This window comes from Hyperoodon ampullatus, assembly GCF_949752795.1.
Source record: "Hyperoodon ampullatus genome assembly, chromosome: 6".
Taxonomy (NCBI): domain Eukaryota; kingdom Metazoa; phylum Chordata; class Mammalia; order Artiodactyla; family Ziphiidae; genus Hyperoodon; species Hyperoodon ampullatus.
In genome coordinates, this window is record NC_136919.1 from 4494662 (window position 1) to 4514950 (window position 20289).

The window sequence follows — 20289 nt, forward strand, 5'->3', positions numbered from 1 at the left end:
TTCACTTAAGGAAAAAAGCATGTACATATATTTGGGGGGAAAGGTATTATATGTTCACTGTAGAATATTCAGATAATACTAGCCAGTAGTAAAATAAACATCACTCACAGTTCCCATCATTCAGAGATAATCCTATGAACATAGTAGTGTATATCTTACTGCTAGACTTCCTACTCATCTGAGTGAAGTGGGGGTGGGTAGGGTTATTTTACCTAAGTGACTTTTTTCATGTATTTATTCAGCAAATATTTACTGATTTTATACTACCTGATAGTGTATGATTCTAGATGCTAGGTATGTAGCTGTGATGAAAACATAAAATTCCACCTTCATGGAGCTTACATTTGACTTATTTTCATTTAATCTATTATAAATGTCTTTTCAGAGATAATAATAGCATGTTCAGTGTTTGTAGTTATTCCATTGTAAGCATATTCCATAGTTCTGTTTAACCAGTAATTTCTAGTTAGACGTGTACATTATTTATGGTTTTTTACTGTTACACTGAATAAATTCCTTTGCTAGATCAAACAGTGGTGCATTTTAAGACTTTTGGTTCATATTGCCTCTGTCTACCAAAAAGAATACCATTTTCACTTCTAACATAAGAATGTAAGAATGTATCTCTTCTCATTTGCTAGCTTAAACTTTTCCCCCAGTTTTATATGGAAAATGTATCTCATTTGAGGTTATAGTTTTTGCCCTCAAATCTTTATTGGTCTTTTGTATTCTTGAGGGGGCGGATAATTGTCTGTTCATGCCTTTTGTCCTTTCTTTTTCTGTTAGGGAGGTTTTCTTATTTGTATGCATTGTTAATTTTTTTTCAATTTCATTATTTGCTGTTCAGTTTCACATGCAGTTTTTGAGGCAGACAATTTTTATCTTCATATGTTCAAAAATACGTATTTATTTCTTTACTGTTCAGTTGGTTTTAGAAAGATAAATACTTCCATATTTTCTTGTAGTAGTTTTATATTTCTTTTTAATATTTAAATCACTGATTTATCTACCATTTATCTTGATGGTATGATAGAATCACATAGCATTTAGTCTTGTGTCTGACTTCTTTCATGTAACATGTCTTCGTAATTCATCAATTTTGTGTGCATCTTTGGTATTTTTTTCATTGCTGTGGTGGTATTTCAATGTGTGACTATGTCACAATTTTACTGTTGATGGACATTTTTATTATTATTATTTTAAAGAAGTTTTTTTGGCAGTGCCATGCGGCTTGTGGGATCTTAGTTCCCCGACCAGGGATTGAACCCGGGCCACAGCAGTGAAAGCCCCAAGTCCTAACCACTGGATTGCCAGAGAACTCCCGTTAATGGACTTTTTTTTCAGCAGTTTAGGCCTGTGTGTCAGGGCTCCCCAAGCCCATCCCCACGTTCAGTGATTCGCTAGGAGGACTCACAGGAATTATATTCATGCTCATGGCTGTGACTTACTATGGCAAAAGGATACAAAGCAAAATCAGCAAAGGGAAAAAGCAAACCAGGAGCAAGTTTCCAAGAGTCCTTTCCCAGCAAAGTCACACAGGACGCACTTAATTTTCCCAGTAGTGAGGTGTGACAACCCATGTGACACATTATCTACCAGGGAAGCTTAGAGACTCAGTGCCTAAAACACCCTCTGCCTAGCCCAAATTCATGACTTTCACAAGTAAAGTGGGTGTTTGACATAAGCTGTAGAGAAAAAATTTGGCAAACAGGTAAGGTACAGTGAGCCATTCTCATCAGCAAATGATGAGAGCTGTCTGGAAATCCAAGTTCCCAGATTCCAAGGGGGGCCAACCTTGTAAGCAGGCCTTTCTAATGATAGCAGCCTCAGGCCTGCTTCTACACACAGCATTTTATGAATAATGCTACTATGATCATTCATGTGTCTCTTCGTGTTACGCGAGGGCATTTTTGTGGAGTCTGTCTCCTGAAGTGGGTCTCAGAGTCTCAGGGTATTATGCATGAGCTTAACATGAGTAGATAGCGCCAAGCCAGTCATGCAAAATGACACGCCCCCACCAGCGTATGGAAGTCACGTTGCTCCGTGTCTGTGCCAACACATTTGTGTTGATTGTGCTGTTCATTTTAGCCGTTGCAGTGTGTGTGTATTGATGGCCATTTGTGGTTTTATTTTGTAATATCCTGGCTATCAGTGAGATTGAGCACCTTCTCATATATTTAGTAGATGCTTAAGTAACCTCTTTGGGGAAGCACCTATTAAAGACTCTTGTTCATTTTCTGTTAGTTGTCTTTTTCTTACTGATTTGTAGCAAGTTCTTTATATAATCTGGATATAAACCATTCTCCCACTTTGGCTTGCATTATGACTCTCTTAGTGGTGTCTTTAAAATTCTTATTTTATTCTTGTTTAGAATTTATTTTTTAACATAGGAAATGCATCTGTGTATTTTTTATGGTTAATGGTCTGTGCCTCATTTAAGAAACCTTTCCCTGCTTCAGGTCATAAATATATTATCTTAACGTCTAGAACAGGTGTCAGCAAACCACAGCTTGCAGATCTACCCTGTATCCTGTTTTTATACTGCCCAAGAGTAAGGTTTTTACATTTTTTTTAAGGTTTTGAAAAAAAGATGATGATGAATATGCAACAGACACCATATGTAGCCTGCAAAGAAAAATCTGGCTCTTTACAGAAAGTTTGCCAATCCCTTTTTAGAGGCTTCACTGTTTTGCCAACCTGGAATGGATTTTGTACATGAGTAAGATGTAGGGGCCATGTTTCATTTTTTTCCCTAATGGAGATGTAATTACCCCAGTAGTGCTTATTGAAAAGATTATCCTTTCTCCATGGTCTTTAGTGCCATATTTGTCATAAATCTAGTGTCCATTTAATGCACTGACCTTTTTCTGGACTCCTTTCTTCTTTATTGGATCATTTGCCTACCTCTCTGCCCATATCACGTTGCTTAATTTTACTTAATTAAGCTTTATTATAAACATTAATGAGCAAGTCCGCTTACCTTGTTTTGCCTTAAGAGTACGTTGGCTATTCTTGTCCCTTTGCATTACCATGTAAGCTTTAGAGAAAAAAAAAATGTGGAAATTTGTTAAGAATTGACATCTTTCTAATACTGATTTGAATAAGATACATACCTTCAGTTATTTAGGTTTACTTTCAGTAATGTTTTACAGTTTTCTAGGGAGAGGTTTTGCAGATCATCATTGGTTAGATTTTTTTCTTTTGGTGTCATTTGTAATTATTTAAGTGACTATCTCTAAAAGATATGGACTTAAAAATTCATAGTAAAACATTATTTTGTTGCTAAAGTATTAACCATGATTTCTTAATATTAGATAGCTAGACAGTGTTCAAGTTTTCAGTTTCCTCATAAAGAACAATTTATTTCAGCCTGTTTGAATTAAGATCCAAATTAGGTCCACTCATTGACATTGTTAATATGTCTTCTTCAATTACAATTGTCTCCTTCATGGATTTTCCCCCCCTTTGTAATTTACTTGTTGAAGAAATTGTGTTGTTGACCCTGTAGAATTATGGTCTGTGTCTTGCTGATAGCATCCCCCTGGTGGTGGTTAGTATGTTTTTCAGTCCTTTGTATTTCTTGTAAATTGATAGTTGGATCTAGAGGCTTGATCAGATTCATTTGACCTAATATTTTTGGCAAAACTGTTTCATAGCTGGGGTTGGTGTGTTCCTTTATCAGGAGGTGCTTGATCTCTAATTTCTCTTTTTGTAATATTTATAACCGTTGATCCTTAATGCCTAGATTAATTATTTTACTAAAGGATACAAAATGGTGATATTTTTATTTGATCATTTCTTCATTTATTAGCTATTGTAGTTCTGTAAAGAGAAAGTGCTCCATTTTATTTGATTACTCAGTAGTATACTTTATAAAGAAGGGTAGAATAAGTATTGATACTTGACTCCTGACCAGTTTTCAAAATAATGACTTAATTCTCTGCAAGTGCTGGGTTGACCAGTGAACTTTATTTTATTTTATTTTATTTTATTTTTTTTTTTTTTTTGCGGTATGTGGGCCTCTCACTGTTGTGGCCTCTCCCGTTGCGGAGCACAGGCTCCGGACGCGCAGGCTCAACGGCCATGGCTCACGGGCCCAGCCGCTCCGCGGCACGTGGGATCCTCCCAGACCGGGGCACGAACCCATGTCCCCCGCATCAGCAGGCGGACTCCCAACCACTGCGCCACCAGGGAAGCCCCTGACCAGTGAACTTTAAAAAAAATTCTTTTCGTTATGAACACATGGACTTAAATACACTTCTGTTTCAAGTCTTTGTAATTGGTTTCTTCAAGTTGGCTCCTGAGCCCTTTAGACAGGACCCTACTTGTCTTTGAGAGCTTTCCTGCTACCTGATATGACCGATACCATCTATATTTTTTATCCTGTATGTGAGCTTGTGATTTTCTAAGTAGCCTTAGTATCTTTGGGTAGAAAAAGTTTTTTCAAGATCAGTATTGGCATGTTATAAGCTGTTAACAAGTAATACATGTAAACATAAGGATACAGAAAGGTTAGAAGAGAAAGATTGGAGAAAGCTACTCATGCAAACCCAACTAAAAGAAACTTGTTTTGCTCTGTTAATACCAGACTAAATAGACTTTACGGCAGAAAAGCATTATTTGAGATTAAAAGAGAGTATTTCACAATGATAGCAAGTTCAGTTAACAGAAGATAGGACCATTTTGAATACCTAATAAAATATATAAAGAAAAAACTGATAGAACTAGAGTATACTCTCTACATATATGTGAGACCTTTGAACCATTCATTTTTTTCTTTTCTTTTAGTTTGGAAATTATACCTCAGCTTTTACCTCTTCTGCCATTTAGTAGTTCAGGTGAAAACTTACAGCGTGCATGATTCAAAGTTTACAGTTTTTTTTTTTTTTTTTTTTTTTTTTTTTTTTTTTTTTTTTTTTTTTTGCGGTACGCGGGCCTCTCACTGTTGTGGCCTCTCCCGTTGCGGAGCACAGGCTCCGGATGCGCAGGCTCAGCGGCCATGGCTCACGGGCCCAGCCGCTCCGCGGCATATGGGATCCTCCCAGACCGGGGCACGAACCCGTATCCCCTGCATCAGCAGGCGGACTCTCAACCACTGCGCCACCAGGGAGGCCCCCAAAGTTTACAGTTTTAATCGGTACTTTAAGTGTCTCCATAGATAAGACAAAATCTTAAAACTTTAACCCTGTTTATCTGTTCCACTTTGTATATTATTATTGTTATGTATTTTAACTCTATATTTTAAACTGTGTAAGACATACAGTTGGTCCTCTGTATTTGCGGGATTTGCATCATCATATTCAACCGTGGATTGAAAATATTCAGGGAAAAAAATTCCAGAAAAACATATTTGCTATGCACCAGCACCTATTTACATACCACTTATGTTGGATTTACAACTATGTACATAGCGTTTGCATTGTATTAGGTATTATAAGTAATCTAGAGATGATTTAAAGTGTACTGGAGGATGTGCGTGGGTTATATGCAAATACTACGCTGTTTTACATAAGGGACTTGAGCATCTGAGGATTTTGGTGTCTGGGGGAGTCCTAGAACCAATTCAAGGACTGTTCAACTGTACTCTGTGTAGTGCCTTGTGCAGCGCTTTTTTGTTTGTTTGTTTGTTTGTTGATTCTACTAGTTCATGTATTCTCTCCTGGTGCTTTGCTTACCTCTAATATGTTGGTCATTGTCTTTGGAAAGTTACTTAAAAAATAATCAGGGGCCTAGGATGATAGGATGTCCTCTTCCAGAGAGGATTTTTCTTTGCTTCTGCCAGGATTCTGGGAGTACTAGCAATATGGGATCATCTTAATCTGGTTTAAAGGATTGAGCTTTCCTGAAGTGCTCTGGTGAATTGAAGCTGCCTTCATTCTTGGGTGTAGTCCTTCATGGTCCCAACCTGAAGCTTGAGGGCTACCAGGATGCCTACTTTATCTATGCAGGCCCTGGGCTCCAGTTTTTGTCTCTGTTTTTGTACAAGGCTATCCCAGGTACTGCTCAAATTCCTGGCTGCCACTCCCTAAAGAGTTCAGATGTTTCTAGGGAAAATACTGGGCTGACCCCTATGGATTTCCACATTGTTCTGGATCTCAACAGAGTAATTCTTCATTGTTGTATTTGCTCTCTGATGCCTTCAAATAGGCATTTCTTACATGATGCATTTCTTACATGATGCATTTTTTAAATTCTTTTTTGACTTAGTAGTTCAGTCTACTTAATCCTAGTACTTCGTGCTTTGGTTCAGTATGTTGTTGCTGGATTTGGCAGTTGGTACTGAACTTTTTAATTTTAGAGCTTGCTCTGTTTTCCCAGCCCCATTTATTTTACTACTGTCCTTTCCGCCTTGTTTGAAATGCCACTAGTAGGCTCAAAATTCTTATGTGTACATGGATCTGTTTCCAGATTTTCTCTTGGGATTTTGAAAGTAGGGCACAAAAGTGAAAATTTCTTGATTAAAAACTAAGATAAACTTCAAGGAAAAGAAATTTATTAGCTACTTTTGAATATTATGACTTCATCTATTTTGGCTTTGTAGCAGTTTTTAAGAAGAGTTTTATAATACTGTGTGATCAATATTTGACAATGCTGACTAGCTTAGACAATCATTTTGAAGTATGTACAAAGTCCACTAGTGCTGTATACTTGCTTGAACTTAGTACAAGGGTTTAATATCCTTTAATCTCATGTAAAATAATTCTGTTAGAATAAATGCTGACTTCTTCTTGTTTTATAGTTTATCTTGAGGAATGTGAACTAGCTAAACAGCTTCATCCAAAGGAAAATGATTTGGTGTTTTTGGTTCCTGAAAGACTAAATGGAGAGAAGAAGGATATGGAGAGAAATCGCCTGCAAGATCCCCATGAACATTACTGTGGCTATGTTCATAAGTTCCGCCGCACTTCAGTCAGTAAGTACCTAATGAGACATGGAAGAGAACTCTGTCAGCAGCTCATCTTTTAATTTCCCTCTAAATTAGGCTTTACTAGCCATGTATTTGCTATACATTTACCAGCCCTATATTTGCTGTACATTTACCAGATGTATATTTGCTCTATGTTTACCAGACTGTATTTGCTAGGTTGATTACTTACCATTCAGAGTCCTCTTTTAGTTTTTCTAGACTCAGCTGGAAAAGGCCCAGCATGTATTGCTTTAGACTTAGGATTTAAAAGCTTTCTTTTGTAATGTCTTCTCCTTCTAGTAAATTCCTTCATCTGTCAGTGTGTTTGTTATAAAACAGACAATTTGCAAACCATCTGTTTGTTAAATCACATTCCAACCTTGGTTTTGTGGCTAATTATTGATGAGCAGACCAAACACATAACTAATTGTAAGGCAACTGAAGGGGTTTACTGTTCCATCACTCCCATCCATTGTATTATAGGGACTTCTCTCCCTAAGGTAGTATAACAAAAATAATGTTAGCTTGAATTTAAGGACTACTGACTGTGTGCCAGCCAGTGTGCCCTGTCCTTCCTGTGCACATTTATCATCTTTTCCTAGAGCCCTGTGAAGCAGAATGGTTTGTTCCCTGCTCATTGGGAAATCAGAGTTCAGGGATGTTAAGTAACTTATCCAAAGACATCCTTAGTATTAAACGCTCGGTCCAGAATTGAAACCTAATTTTGTTTGACTACGAAGTCCACACGCTTGATATATGCCAAGCTGCCTTTTTGACATTGCTGCTCTCTAAGTCTCTGTTATGGGAAGAGAATATGTGATCATTATTCCTTCACCTTTTTGCATCATATCTTAAAATAGCAACAAAGCTCTTAGAGTTTAACATTGTGCCGCATCATAACTGGTGTGCCATGTCTACTATTGTGTGATCAGAGCTCAGTTCTTTGTGCAAGATGCGTTTAGCACCAGGGATATCTAGCTTCATCTGTGCTTTCAACTCTTACAAGTGGTTACATTTGCCAAAGTTCTGTTTCTAAGATTTAGCAGCGGTTTCTGTCTCCTTCCCGGAACTCCTCATGCATCCAACTTCCTGACGTCTCCATTTGGAGATTATTAGACATTTCAAACCTGCTCCAAAAAGAAGCACTTGATTTACTGCCTGACATCTGCTGTTGCTTCGGTTTTTCCCAACTCAGTATGTGGGACCTCCATCCCATTCTTCCAGTTGCTCAGCCCAAAACCTCAAGAGTCATCCTTGAGTCCTGCTTTCCCTCACACGCTCCATCTAATGCATCAGGAAGTCCTGTCGGATCTTCCTTGGCCATATATCCTACATCCAAGTGCCACCTCTCCTGCTGCCTCCTGGCCCACACGACCATTCACTTTCACCTCGATTTTAGCCTCTTAAGTTGTCTTTTTGTGCTTTTTCCATTGCAGTTTATTCTTCATTCGCAATAAGTGATTCTTTTAATGTGTGAGTTAGCGCCTGTCACTTCCCTGCACGGAGCTGTCCTGCGCTCTTGACCTGACTCAGAGTCATGTTCAGAGTGATTAACTGCAGAGCCCTCTGAAGTGTAGCTGCATTTACTGTCTTGGTCTTCTAGCTCACTTCTCCCTGCTTTTCCTTTTAGCCATTCTGGCCTTCTCCCTGTTCTGAAAATAATCCAGGCACCTCGCTGCCTCATTGTCTTTGCAGTTGCTGATTCTCTGCCTGTAACCTACTTTCCCCGGTTACGGGCATGGCTCACTCACTTAATGCCATGTCTCTGCTCAAATATCATATCAGGAAGACCTCCCCTGACTCTCCTGTCTACAATAACACTCCCTCACAACCCTCATCACTTCCTTATCCCCCTTCTCGGCTTTCTTCCTAGCACTTACCATCACCTGTTTATTTGCTTATCTGCCCCCTTCTTCTAAAAAATAAGCCTCCAGAGGATAGGAACGTTGCCTGGTTCTTAGGAGGCAGTCAGTAGATACTTACTGAGAAAATTATTTAAATGATGTATAAAAAACATGTTACAGGGCTTCCCCGGTGGCGCAGTGGTTGAGAGTCTGCCTGCCGATGCAGGGGACACGGGTTCGTGCCCCGGTCCGGGAAGATCCCATGTGCCACGGAGCGGCTAGGCCCGTGATCCATGGCCGCTGAGCCTGCGCGTCCGGAGCCTGTGCTCCGCAACGGGAGAGGCCACAACAGTGAGAGGGCCGCGTACCGCAAAAAAAAAAAAAAAAAAAAAAAGTTACAAAACACCTTGTTCTGAATAACCTTTTTAACTGGACACTCTTATTCACTGGTAACTGAAATTGCTTTTTCTCCTTCTTGATAATAGTGCGTAATGGGAAATCTGAGTGTTCCCTTTCCATCCAGACTCAACATAATTTACCAGTCAATTTAAATGAATTCGTGAAATGTCTTGTAATCAGCTCTCTGGTGACTACACAAAGGAAGTTGAAAGCCATGTCTTTGCTGAGTGGTCGGAACCAACTGGCCAGAGCCATTCTGAATCCAAACCCCATGGACTTCTGTACAAAAGATTTACTAACTACAGCATCTGAGAGAATTGTGAGTGATAGTCATTTGATAACAGGGAAAGTCAGAACATTTCATGTCAAGATGTTAAAGCATGTTATTTTTATCTGTCACACATTCCCTTTTGTCTACAACAAAGACATAGTCACCACGTGTGCCCAGTGATGTTTTTAGTGCTTAGTTTTCTTTAATATTGCAAAGTAGTTCTTTGTATTAGGTTAGTCAGCTTACCTCAGGAAAAAAGGTAGAGTGCAAAAAGGCATTGAAAATATGCTTGAAGAGCAACATTAAAATGTGAGGTGAACATCCTACTTAACTGTTTGTTAGGTGATTAAATGCAGGAGTAAGAGTAGGTTTAATGGAATGAATTTTGCATTTGAATGATCAGTGGAGCATTGACTGGTATTGTTGCCAGTGTGACGACGAAGCTGTGATTTTGTGTGAACACATATTTGTCATTGTTGTAAGAGTTGTGTGTAAGTTCCAGGAAATTAACACAGAGACAGGCGGAAGGAGAGGAATGTTATTTGAACCCCTGTCCTGTGTTAGGGCTTTCATATGCATTTTCTCAGTCAGTTCTCACCCTCTAAGGAATCCCAGATTTAATGATTGGCAAAGCCTGAAGCCCAGAGAGGTTAGGAGTTTAGAGACCTAGCTTTTGAGTGAAACTGAGGTGTAGACTCAGATCTGACCCAAAATCCATGCTTTTTTGACTGTATCACTTATGTTAGGAAGTCTTGGAATGTTTTTACTGTCTAAAGAGAGAATTGACTAAAATGGGAAGAACCACAGAATAAAAAGAAGAAAAGTGCAAAACAATTTATTGTGATCATCTTTATAAAATCACAAATAAAAATATAGTTGTTGAAGTTGTAGGTGGACTGAGGCCTGTAGACACTCATCAGTAGCTCTTTCCAGTAGTGAAAGTGGTTCTTAGGTTAAGGGTCATTTTAGGGTCTTGCCTGATCATCACCAAAGCTTCTGTCTGACAAAGGTTAGCAGCAGTTCAAACAGATGTCTTCCACTCTCTCGCTCTCCTGTGCCATCCCAGGAAGAACCGCTCGTTCTCACTAGTGTCTTTTGTATAGATTGCCTACCTAAAAGATTTCAATGAGGACCAAAAGAAAGCGATAGAAACTGCATATGCCATGGTGAAACACTCCCCAGCAGTTGCCAAGATCTGTCTGATTCATGGACCACCCGGGACAGGAAAATCAAAAACCATTGTGGGCCTCCTGTACCGCCTGCTGACAGAGGTAGAGTGTGCACGAGGGCATCTGTGCCCTTAACTGAGTATGTTGTTTTACTTTACTCTAACTAACGTGTAAATAAGTACTAAAGTGCGTTTTTTCCCTTCACTTTTGTGTATCTTTTTGATACTGTTGTGGAACTATATCAGATAAAGCAGTAGCAGAGGTAGAGAAGGTTATAAGAAATAAAAGGAACAGAAAATGTTATCTTGTGTGAAACTAATGCTAAGGGCTAGAATAGTGGTCTTCGGGCTTTATTACAGGTCACAGCTAATCCCAGGAGACCATCTTGAATGTATTCCTGGGCTACATTTTGGATTGAACATTGAATAAAATAAATGGATAGTAAAGTAAGGCTCAGAGAAGTTACGATAAAATTTTATGCCAGAGTAATTTTTTTTTCGGGCACACCATGCGGCATGCGGGATCTTAGTTCCCCGACCAGGGATCGAACCTGGGCCCTTGGCAGTAAGAGCACCGCGTCCTAACCACTCATTTGCCAGGGAATTCCCTGCCAGAGTAATTTTTTAACATCAATGTAAGAGGTAGGTGCTTTTATTTACTTTTAACTATTTATTAGGGGAACTTTCAAATATATGTGGCAGTAGAGAAGAAGTATAACACTGCATAATAGAGCTTATCAGTATTTTTTGTTTGTTTGTTTGTTTGTTTGGTGCAAATTGTCGAACCAGAGGAGGGGGCATTCATATGAGAACTCCAATGCCAAAATCAAACAAAACCGTGTCCTTGTGTGTGCGCCTTCCAATGCAGCTGTTGATGAACTTATGAAAAAAATTATCCTTGAATTCAAAGAGAAGTGTAAAGACAAGAAGAATCCTTTGGGTATGATACTTATGTGGGCTTTTAATTTGTTTTTGTTTTCAGTGTTTAGTGTGGATAATTTTGAATAACAAAGAGCAAGCCAGTTCTGGTAATTTTTTCTCCTTGAGGCTGTGGCCCATGTGTACTTACTGGTTTATTTAATGAATATTTTGGAGCATTCTGTGCCAGGCCCTGTGCTGTTTGAAACACCTTAGAGCAGCCCTTGATTCAGTTGTGTAAGGGTTAGGGAAGACTTTTAGAGGAAATGATATCTAAGATGAAACTTGGAAGAGCAATGAGGAAGTGAAGTGGGGAGAGGACTCTGGTGGAACTTACTGTAAATAAAAAGGACCAGAAGCCAGAGAACTGTGGATGGTTCAGTATAGCTAGAATATAACGAGCTCCACCACGGCAAGGGTTTTTTTTTTTTTTTTGTGGTACACGGGCCTCTCACTGTTATGGCCTCTCCCGTTGTGGAGCACAGGCTCCGGACGCGCAGGCTCAGCGGCCATGGCTCACGGGCCCAGCCGCTCCGCGGCATGCGGGATCCTCCCAGACCGGGGCACGAACCCGTGTCCCCTGCATCGGCAGGCGGACTCTCAACCACTGAACCACCAGGGAAGCCCCGGCAAGGGTTTTTAAAAATGTGTTCATTGTAGTAACCCCAGTGCCTGGAACAGTGCCTGGCACTCAGTTGGGACTTAGTAGATGTTTAGTGGCGCAAAAGCTAGAGCAGTCATCACTTATGGTGACTGAGTGCTCACTGTGTGTCAGTACTCAGAGTAGTCCTCTGAGCCACGCAATAAATAACCTATCTACATTTTATAGGCGGAAAAGCTGAAGAGTTGAGATGTAAAGTATACCACAGGGATAAGTCTTTTCAGTACAGTTGACAGATTGAAGAGCATTGCCACCGAGGATATGGGATGCTTGAGCGAATGTGTAAAGTCATTTCTGTGCACTTAACCGTAACACCTCCTCTCACACCAGCCATCCTGAGTGGTGTGGTTATGGCTCTGGGTCGGGCTGCTCTTCTAAGCACATGTATCTTGTCTTCCCTAACCAAATTTTATTTTCCTTGAGGTTACCTGGCAGCGACCTAAATCAGTTAAGATTCATTTGGGCTGCAAATAATAGACACTCCAAATACAGTGGCTTAACTATGATAGAAGTTTATTTCCTTCTTACTCAGAAGCCCAGAGATGGGCAGTTGAGGGATGATACTGGCGTGATGACTCTGCTTCCGAGTCTTCAGAGACCTAGGGTCTTTCCACCTTGTTGCTCCACTATGTGTGACCCCCCCACTCCTTAGTGCACCTCATGGTCAGAAATGGCTGCTCCAGCGCCAGTAGTCATGTCTAGCAAGTGCAAGGAAAAGGGGACAGATGTAGTAGCTGTGCTTTAAGGAAAGTTCTGAGACGCTGCCAGTAGCACCTCTGCTTATTTCCTTTTGGCCAGAACTTAGTCCCATGGCCACACGAGCTGCAAGAGCAGCTGGGACGTGTTGTCTTTCTTCGGAGGGATCACGCACGTTTTCCCTTTTGTTGCACATGTATTAGCTACATGTCGAGGTCATTTGCTTTTAAAACTTAAAATGCATTGTCAACGGCAGCTTTTCCACTCACCATTATGTTTGTGAGAACTATGACTTTATGTATCGCTGTATATGGATACGGTCATTCATGTTAACTGCTATAGGGTGTTTCATCGTATGAGTGCACAGTTTATTCGTTATCCATTGATAGAAATGTAAGTTCTTTTCCATTTTTTTTGTTATTTCAGACTTTATTCCTGTACTTGTGCCTGTTTCTCCAGTGCAGGATGAAAACGTTTACTGCAGTGACTGAGTTGTATCGTGTTGTACTGTACAGCAGCTGAAGGGAGTACACTGGAGTACTGTGTCCTTACTCACGTCTCCTGAGTATTCATACAGGCTGCTAGGGCAGTGCTTTCACACTGTGGCTTGTGACCAGTTAGTGGATTGTGAAATCAGTTTAGGGAGATCAGAACCAGCATACTTAAACAAGATAAGATAGAACAGAAGAGAACAGAAAAGATTAGAGTGTAGGTAGTGAGGGGTAAGTATTGTTTTGTGAAACCTGTTTTATTGGTGAGGTATGAGTGTACTGGCTTTCCATGTGAAGTGTACCTCATACTATAGATCACGGTCAAAAGAGTTTATAAAAACACTGGTCTAGTGTATATATACCTAGAAATGAAAATGCTGGGTTGAAGGATTTGTGCAGCTTCTAGATAGTGCCCGGTTCTGCTCCAAAGTGGTTGTATCAAATTATACAACCGAGAACAGTTCCCGCGTGGTTTTCACTTTCGTTTCACTGAGGGAGGGTAATAAGCACTTTTTCAGGTGTGGGCTGACAACACGAGAAGGCTGGGATGAAGGTGGCACAAGTGTCGTTTCTAGGTTGGATTTTTAATTTTTTTTTTTTTTTTTTTTTTTTTTTTTTTTTTTTTTTTGCGTTACGGGGGCCTCTCACTGTTGTGGCCTCTCCCATTGTGGAGCACAGGCTCCGGACGCACAGGCTCAGCGGCCATGGCTCACGGGCCCAGCCGCTCCGCGGCATGTGGGATCCTCCCAGACCGGGGCACGAACCCACGTCCCCTGCATCGGCAGGCGGACCCGCAACCACTGCGCCACCAGGGAAGCCCTAATTTTTTTTTGTTAGAGAGAAAATGACATCTCTTGTCAGTAAAGACAGTTTTTTTCTTCTTTTTCAGTACTTTCATTTTTGCTTCTTTTCACTATGTCCAGTGGTCCTGGGTGTCCTTTAAGGAAATACCTTGGACATCTCACCATTAAGTGTGATGTTTGTTTCTGGGGTTTGGTATATACCCTTTTATCAGGTTAAAAAAGTCCCCGTCTAATTAGAGTTTTTTTAATGAATGGGTGTTGAATTTTATTGCATGCAGTTTTTTTTTTCATTCATATCCCCCTCCCCCGCACCGCGCGGCAGGGCAAGCACAAGAGTCCTAACCAGGGAATTCTGCTTTTCTTTCTTTCTCTTTCTTTCTTTCTTTCTTTTTTCTTTTCTTTTCTTTTCTTTCTTTTCTTTCTTTCTTTCCATACGCCGAGGCTTAAGGGATCTTACTTCCCCGACCAGGGTTTGAACCCAGGCCCATGGCAGTGAAAGTGCCGAGTCCTAACCACTGGACTGCCGGGGAATTCCCTACAATGCTTTTCTAATGTGAAAATATCTTTGATTCCTAGAATAAGGTCAACTTGGTTGTGTACTGTTATTTTTTACCACATTGCTGGATTGCTATTGATTTTTTTAAATGAGGCCAGCCTGTAATTTTTCTTTGTCATATCTTTGGTTTTAGTATTGAAGTTATACAGACTTTAAAAATGAAGTTATACAGGGCTTCCCTGGTGGCGTAGTGGTTGAGAGTCCGCCTGCCGATGCAGGGGACACGGATTCGTGCCCCAGTCTGGGAGGATCCCACGTGCCGCGGAGCGGCTGGGCCCGTGAGCCATGGCCGCTGAGCCTGCGCGTCCGGAGCCTGTGCTCCGCAACGGGAGAGGTCACAGCAGTGAGAGGCCTGCGTACTGCAAAAAAAAAAAAAAAAAAAAAAATGAAGTTATACAGACATTTATTTGGAGTGTTTCGTATAAGACAGAAAATTACCTGTTACTTGAAGGTTAATTTGTTTTTAGTGTTGTTTTATGGGGAGACTTCTTGTTTGTTTGTTTTTTGTCTATTTTTTGACAGATGGATAAGTTTCTGTCTGCTGAATGTCTTTAATTGTTGGTTTATTCAAGTTTTCTACATTTGAGTGAGTTTTGCTAATTCATATTATTCAAGAAAAATTTTCACTTCACCTTAGGTTTTCAAATATATTGGTGTAACATTGTTCACTGTATTCTCATTTTTAAAATCTCAACTGTATTTTGGTTGGGTCACCTTTGTCATTCTCTGTATTATGTGTTTAGACTCTAAGTCCACATGGGGCATGGGCCTATAGTTGGAAAGTCCTAGAAGAGAGTTTATTTTTTTTCCCAGCTAAGCCCAGGCCAAGAGAGAGTCCTGTCTTTTTCATCCCTCCACCTCTTCCATGCCCTCTTGCTTTCTAGTGGGCTTTAAAATCCAAGCACCCATAATAAAATTTCTGTATGTTGATTGGAATGGTAGTTTTGCTGATGTAGATATTTGTCAAACTCTATAGAACTAGGATTTTTAAATCTCTGCATTTTATTGTATGTAAATTAAAAAACAAACACCTAAGCATCTAGAGAGTGACCAGCCCTCACCCTGTTCCCTCCAAGGAAGCCACAGCAGCTCAGGGACTTTCACCTCTGGTTTCCACCTTTCTCTTTGTTTTTGGCCCCTAGGAATTTCTCTTACATCCTTCTGAGCTCACCCTGCAATTTAAAGGATGTCTGTTTTAATTTCTGGAGCATTTTTAGGTGCTTATAGTGGGTATAAATCTCATCCACCTTCCTGGTAGAAACACAAGTTAGCAGTTTTGAAACCTTCAAGTAAATGTTGGTCAGAGAAGATGGCTTCAAATTTTAGAAGAATGAGCTGAACTAGGAACAAAAATATGTGTAGACAGCTGTATAATGAGTTCATTTATTCATTCAACGTATGTTTATTGTACTTATGTGCCAGCTGCTGTTCTAGGCAGTGACCAAAACAAAACCTGGTTCATATGGGACTCGGATTCAGTGGAAGGAGATAGCACACAAGTATGTGATGTGTCAGATTGGGATAAGTGCTAATAAACGCTGCATGATTGCTATAGTTTAGTTCAGTGAAGCAGTGGGAGACTTCTAGATTAAATAATATCTGAAATGTGCTAACCTAAAATTAAAATGTGGTTAATAAACCAGTTAAATGATGCTGACAGTTTTTGGAATTACCATGTTCCAGAATTTCCAGCGTCTGTGTCCCTTAGATCCTGGAGTGGCATTGTGGTGTGGAACAGAGTTTCCAAGCCGTGGTTCTCAGGATTCTGCAGAAAAGCATTTGATGGTCCTGTAAGATTCTGTTTGGGGAATGCAGACATGCATTAATAGAGAAAAGTCTTCGTCTTCGAAATATCCTATGGTCAAGAAGTTTGTTTTATTTTCACTCGCCATTTCCCAAATACATTTGACCATGGAGTGATGTATAGAACATAGTTTGAGGAGCAGTCGTGTAATAGAATCTCAGCTCTGCAGTGTACTGTTTGTGCAACCCCAGTAGCTTTTATTAGGTGGAAATAAGTCCTTGCCTCATAGGATTCTTATGAAGCAAATCTAAAAGAATGTGTGTGGAACCTCTAGCGCAGTTCCAGGTATTTGGTTGATTAATAGTTCATGTTAGCTCCTTTCTCTGATTGTTAATATATTTGCTTAGAAATAGTTATTATGTACAGAAATAGACAGTGTTCTTATTAATCTCTAAGTGTGACTTTTATCAACAGGAAACTGTGGAGATATAAATTTAGTACGTCTAGGTCCAGAAAAGTCTATTAATACTGAGGTCCTAAAATTCAGTTTGGACAGCCAAGTTAACCACAGAATGAGTAAGTACTGAATAAAGGTATATATTAATTGATTTCTGTTTCTTTTTGTATGGTAGAAAATGGCGTGGGCATTAAAGGTAATCTGGAGACCCTAGAAGTAGTCTAGTTTTGAAAGCTAGTTTTTCTTCTCATTGTGTATGCATATGTGTGTATTTGTTAGAATTAGCAGTTTTTTATCTTTTTTTTTTTCTTTTTTAAAGAAAAAGACTTACCTTCTCATATTCAGGAGATGCATAGAAGAAAGGAATTTCTAGATCGTCAACTAGATGAACTTTCCCGCCAGCGTGCTTTATGCCGAGGTGGAAGGGAACTACAGGTATCTAAACATGTCTTGATCAGTGTTTTTTAATAGCTCATAGATAAACTAGTTGGTGAGTATTTGATGCCATTCTTTCATTGTGGAATAGCATAATTTGTGTATAAAAATGTACACAGAAGTGGTATGCCTTACATTAGGGGTTAAACTTTTTTGAAAAGAACAAGATAGTAAATATTTTAGACTCTGCAGGCCATGTGGAGTCTGTTTTAGCCACTGAACGCCACTGTTAATAGCATGAAGGCAGAGTAGATTACACGTAAGTGATGCCCCAAGGGTTGGCCTGCTTAAGCAGAAAGAGCATCCCTGCAGTACCCTGAACAGAACTGAATCATACACAGTATTAAGAATTTATTGGACTTCCCTGGTGGTCCAGTGGTTAAGAATCTGCACTTACACTGAAGGGAGCTCAGGTTCGATCCCTGCTCAGGGAACCCTATTTCCTCATGAGCATCCCTCATGCTGCACAGTGTGGCCACAAAAAAAAAAAAGAATTTATCAAATTAACACCTACTCATTGAAGCATGGGGTGCTGGTTGTTGGGTTGCTGGATAATGAGCTGATGTTTAAAAACAGGCCACAAGAGAAAGCAAAATAGGGAAGTTTATTTTCACAGGTCTTGAAGAAGGTATAAGGCATGTCTTGTGGTGCATGACAGGCAGGTCAAGGGAGAGTGCAGACAGAGAGAGGCAGGCCCTGGTGCACATGTCATTATCAGAGTCCATGAGTGGAGTACTTTGGGGTTCCCAGGCTAGGGCTGGATTGGCCAATTTTAACCAAAAGAGCAGGGTTTTGGTAAGTTGCTTGGAGGGTCTCTTATCTAAAGGGCATATAAGGGGAAGGCACTGGATGGCAGGGGAGACTGTTGATCACAAGAGCTTATGTTGGCTGGTGGGCTGGTGACTCCACGGGCTGCCGTCTAGGGCGTGCGTGTGTATGAAGGGGCTTAGTGTTAGTTTGGGGTCTCTGCAGGCTGCTCGGCCAAACAAAATGGATGCCAGGGCAACAGTACCATGGAATAGCTTAGCTAAACTCTGACACACAGCAATACAGGAAGACTGGTATAGAGAAAACACACTGGGTGAATCAGTTTTTCATTGGTAAAGTACTGGCTCACCCTTTTGAAATGTGAGGCAGTCCATTGGAAAGCATTTTAAAATGCTTAATTTAATTTTAATGATGGCATTCTGATTTTTTCCAGAGGCAAGAATTAGATGAAAAAATTGCCAGAGTTTCACAAGAAAGGCAGGAGCTTGCTTCTAAAATTAAAGAGGTAAGTAGGTCACCTGTAGCATTTTCCTGGTATTACTTTTTCTTTTTTTAAATTATGAAATAGTTCAGACAACCTATGGTCTTTTCTCAATTACATTTAAAAATTTGGGGGAATTCCCTGGCTGTCCAGTGGTTAGGACTCTGTGCTTCCATTGCAGGGGGTGTGGGTGTGATCCCTGGTCAGGGAACTAGATCCCATGTGCTGCAACTAAGAGCCCGCATGCCACAACTAAAAGATCCCTCATGCTGCAACTAAAAGATCCCACACGCTGCAGGGAAGATCTCACATGCCACAACTAAGACCCAGCGTAGCCAAATAAATAAATAAATAACTATTTGAAAATACAGGGAAAAAAATTACATGTCTGAATTCAGGTAGAGTGACAGTGGCTGGGATGTGGCCCAAGAAATACAAACACCTTTTTTCTCAGTTTTTGGCTGAAAGCATATACTCTTTTTATTTGTTTTTGATCACAAAAATCCTTCTATAACATGTATAACTTTTCCCAGTATTCTTTGGATATAGAAGTATCAACTAACATTTAGATTGGTCAAAGCTAGGATGAGCCAGGTGTGTACCCCGTCACCAGAATGCAGCCCTTAATGAAATGAATTGGGGGTCAGGGAAAGAGACGGTAATACTCAACCGGTAATGATATTTGTATTTTTGAGCTGAGGTTTTTCTCTTGAATGTATTATTGACCTTCTCTGTGTGGCTAAATAAATATAATTGAACTTAATGCATATTTCCACTAGCAGTTTGTTTATTTAAATCAAAAATTATGTGGAAAGCTTTTTATTAAAACTTTAAGCTGAGCCCAAAATTAATCTTCCCACATTTAAGGATGAAGTCCATGTTTACCAGTATTGTGGTTTTTGCCACTGATCACGTTGTTCTGTGGGCCATTAAATTAATTGTACTTGGCAGTTTTACTCATTAGATGGCTGAGAGGAGAGGTATGTGACAGTTAACAAGTGAGCACCAGAAGGCCACAGTTGCCACCCTCTTCTCACATACATGCCTTGGCATCCATGGTTGAATCTATCATATGTTGAGGGATGATTCACGACAGCTTTTTCAGGAGGGGAAATAGGCTAACTGAATCTCTGATGAGAGTACTAGTTTATTAATATGAACACTGAATGATATGCGTTGTGAGGTGTCATTCATACTATTAGTCTCCATCACAGTTTATTCCATTATAGTCTGGACCAAGGTTGTTGGATTCCACTGTGGAAGTAGAATGCTTGTCAATTTCACAGGCGTTTTTGTTGGTACTAGCCCTTATAAAAGAGAGAACAATATTACGTACTTAAAAACTAACAGAGGGCTTCCCTGGTGGCGCAGTGGTTGAGAGTCCGCCTGCCGATGCAGGGGATACGGGTTCGTGCCCCGGTCTGGGAGGATCCCACATGCCGCGGAGCGGCTGGGCCCGTGAGCCATGGCCGCTGAGCCTGCGCGTCCGGAGCCTGTGCTCCGCAACGGGAGAGGCCACAGCAGTGAGAGGCCCGCATACCGAAAAAAAAAAAAAAAAAAAAAAAACTAACAGAAAAGGGTATGTTGAGGCTTAGCTCTGATCCTGGTTTTACTCAGATAATTGCTTCACAACTCAGTAGAATTACTTAATCTTTGCTTATTCTGGTACCTTCCCTCATACCTCAGGTTG

The 20289-nt window shown here is 40.3% G+C and overlaps 1 protein-coding gene across 1 annotated transcript in view; it reads left to right on the forward strand.

The window, feature by feature from the left end:
* Positions 1-20289, forward strand: part of SETX (senataxin) — a 75545-nt gene that overhangs the window by 38424 nt on the left and 16832 nt on the right. The window contains exons 12-18 of the mRNA XM_079707220.1: positions 6740-6913; positions 9237-9469; positions 10525-10692; positions 11379-11529; positions 16933-17034; positions 17235-17350; positions 18552-18623. Of these exons, the coding sequence (XP_079563346.1) occupies positions 6740-6913; positions 9237-9469; positions 10525-10692; positions 11379-11529; positions 16933-17034; positions 17235-17350; positions 18552-18623 (1016 nt within the window). The remainder of the gene's footprint in view (positions 1-6739; positions 6914-9236; positions 9470-10524; positions 10693-11378; positions 11530-16932; positions 17035-17234; positions 17351-18551; positions 18624-20289) is intronic.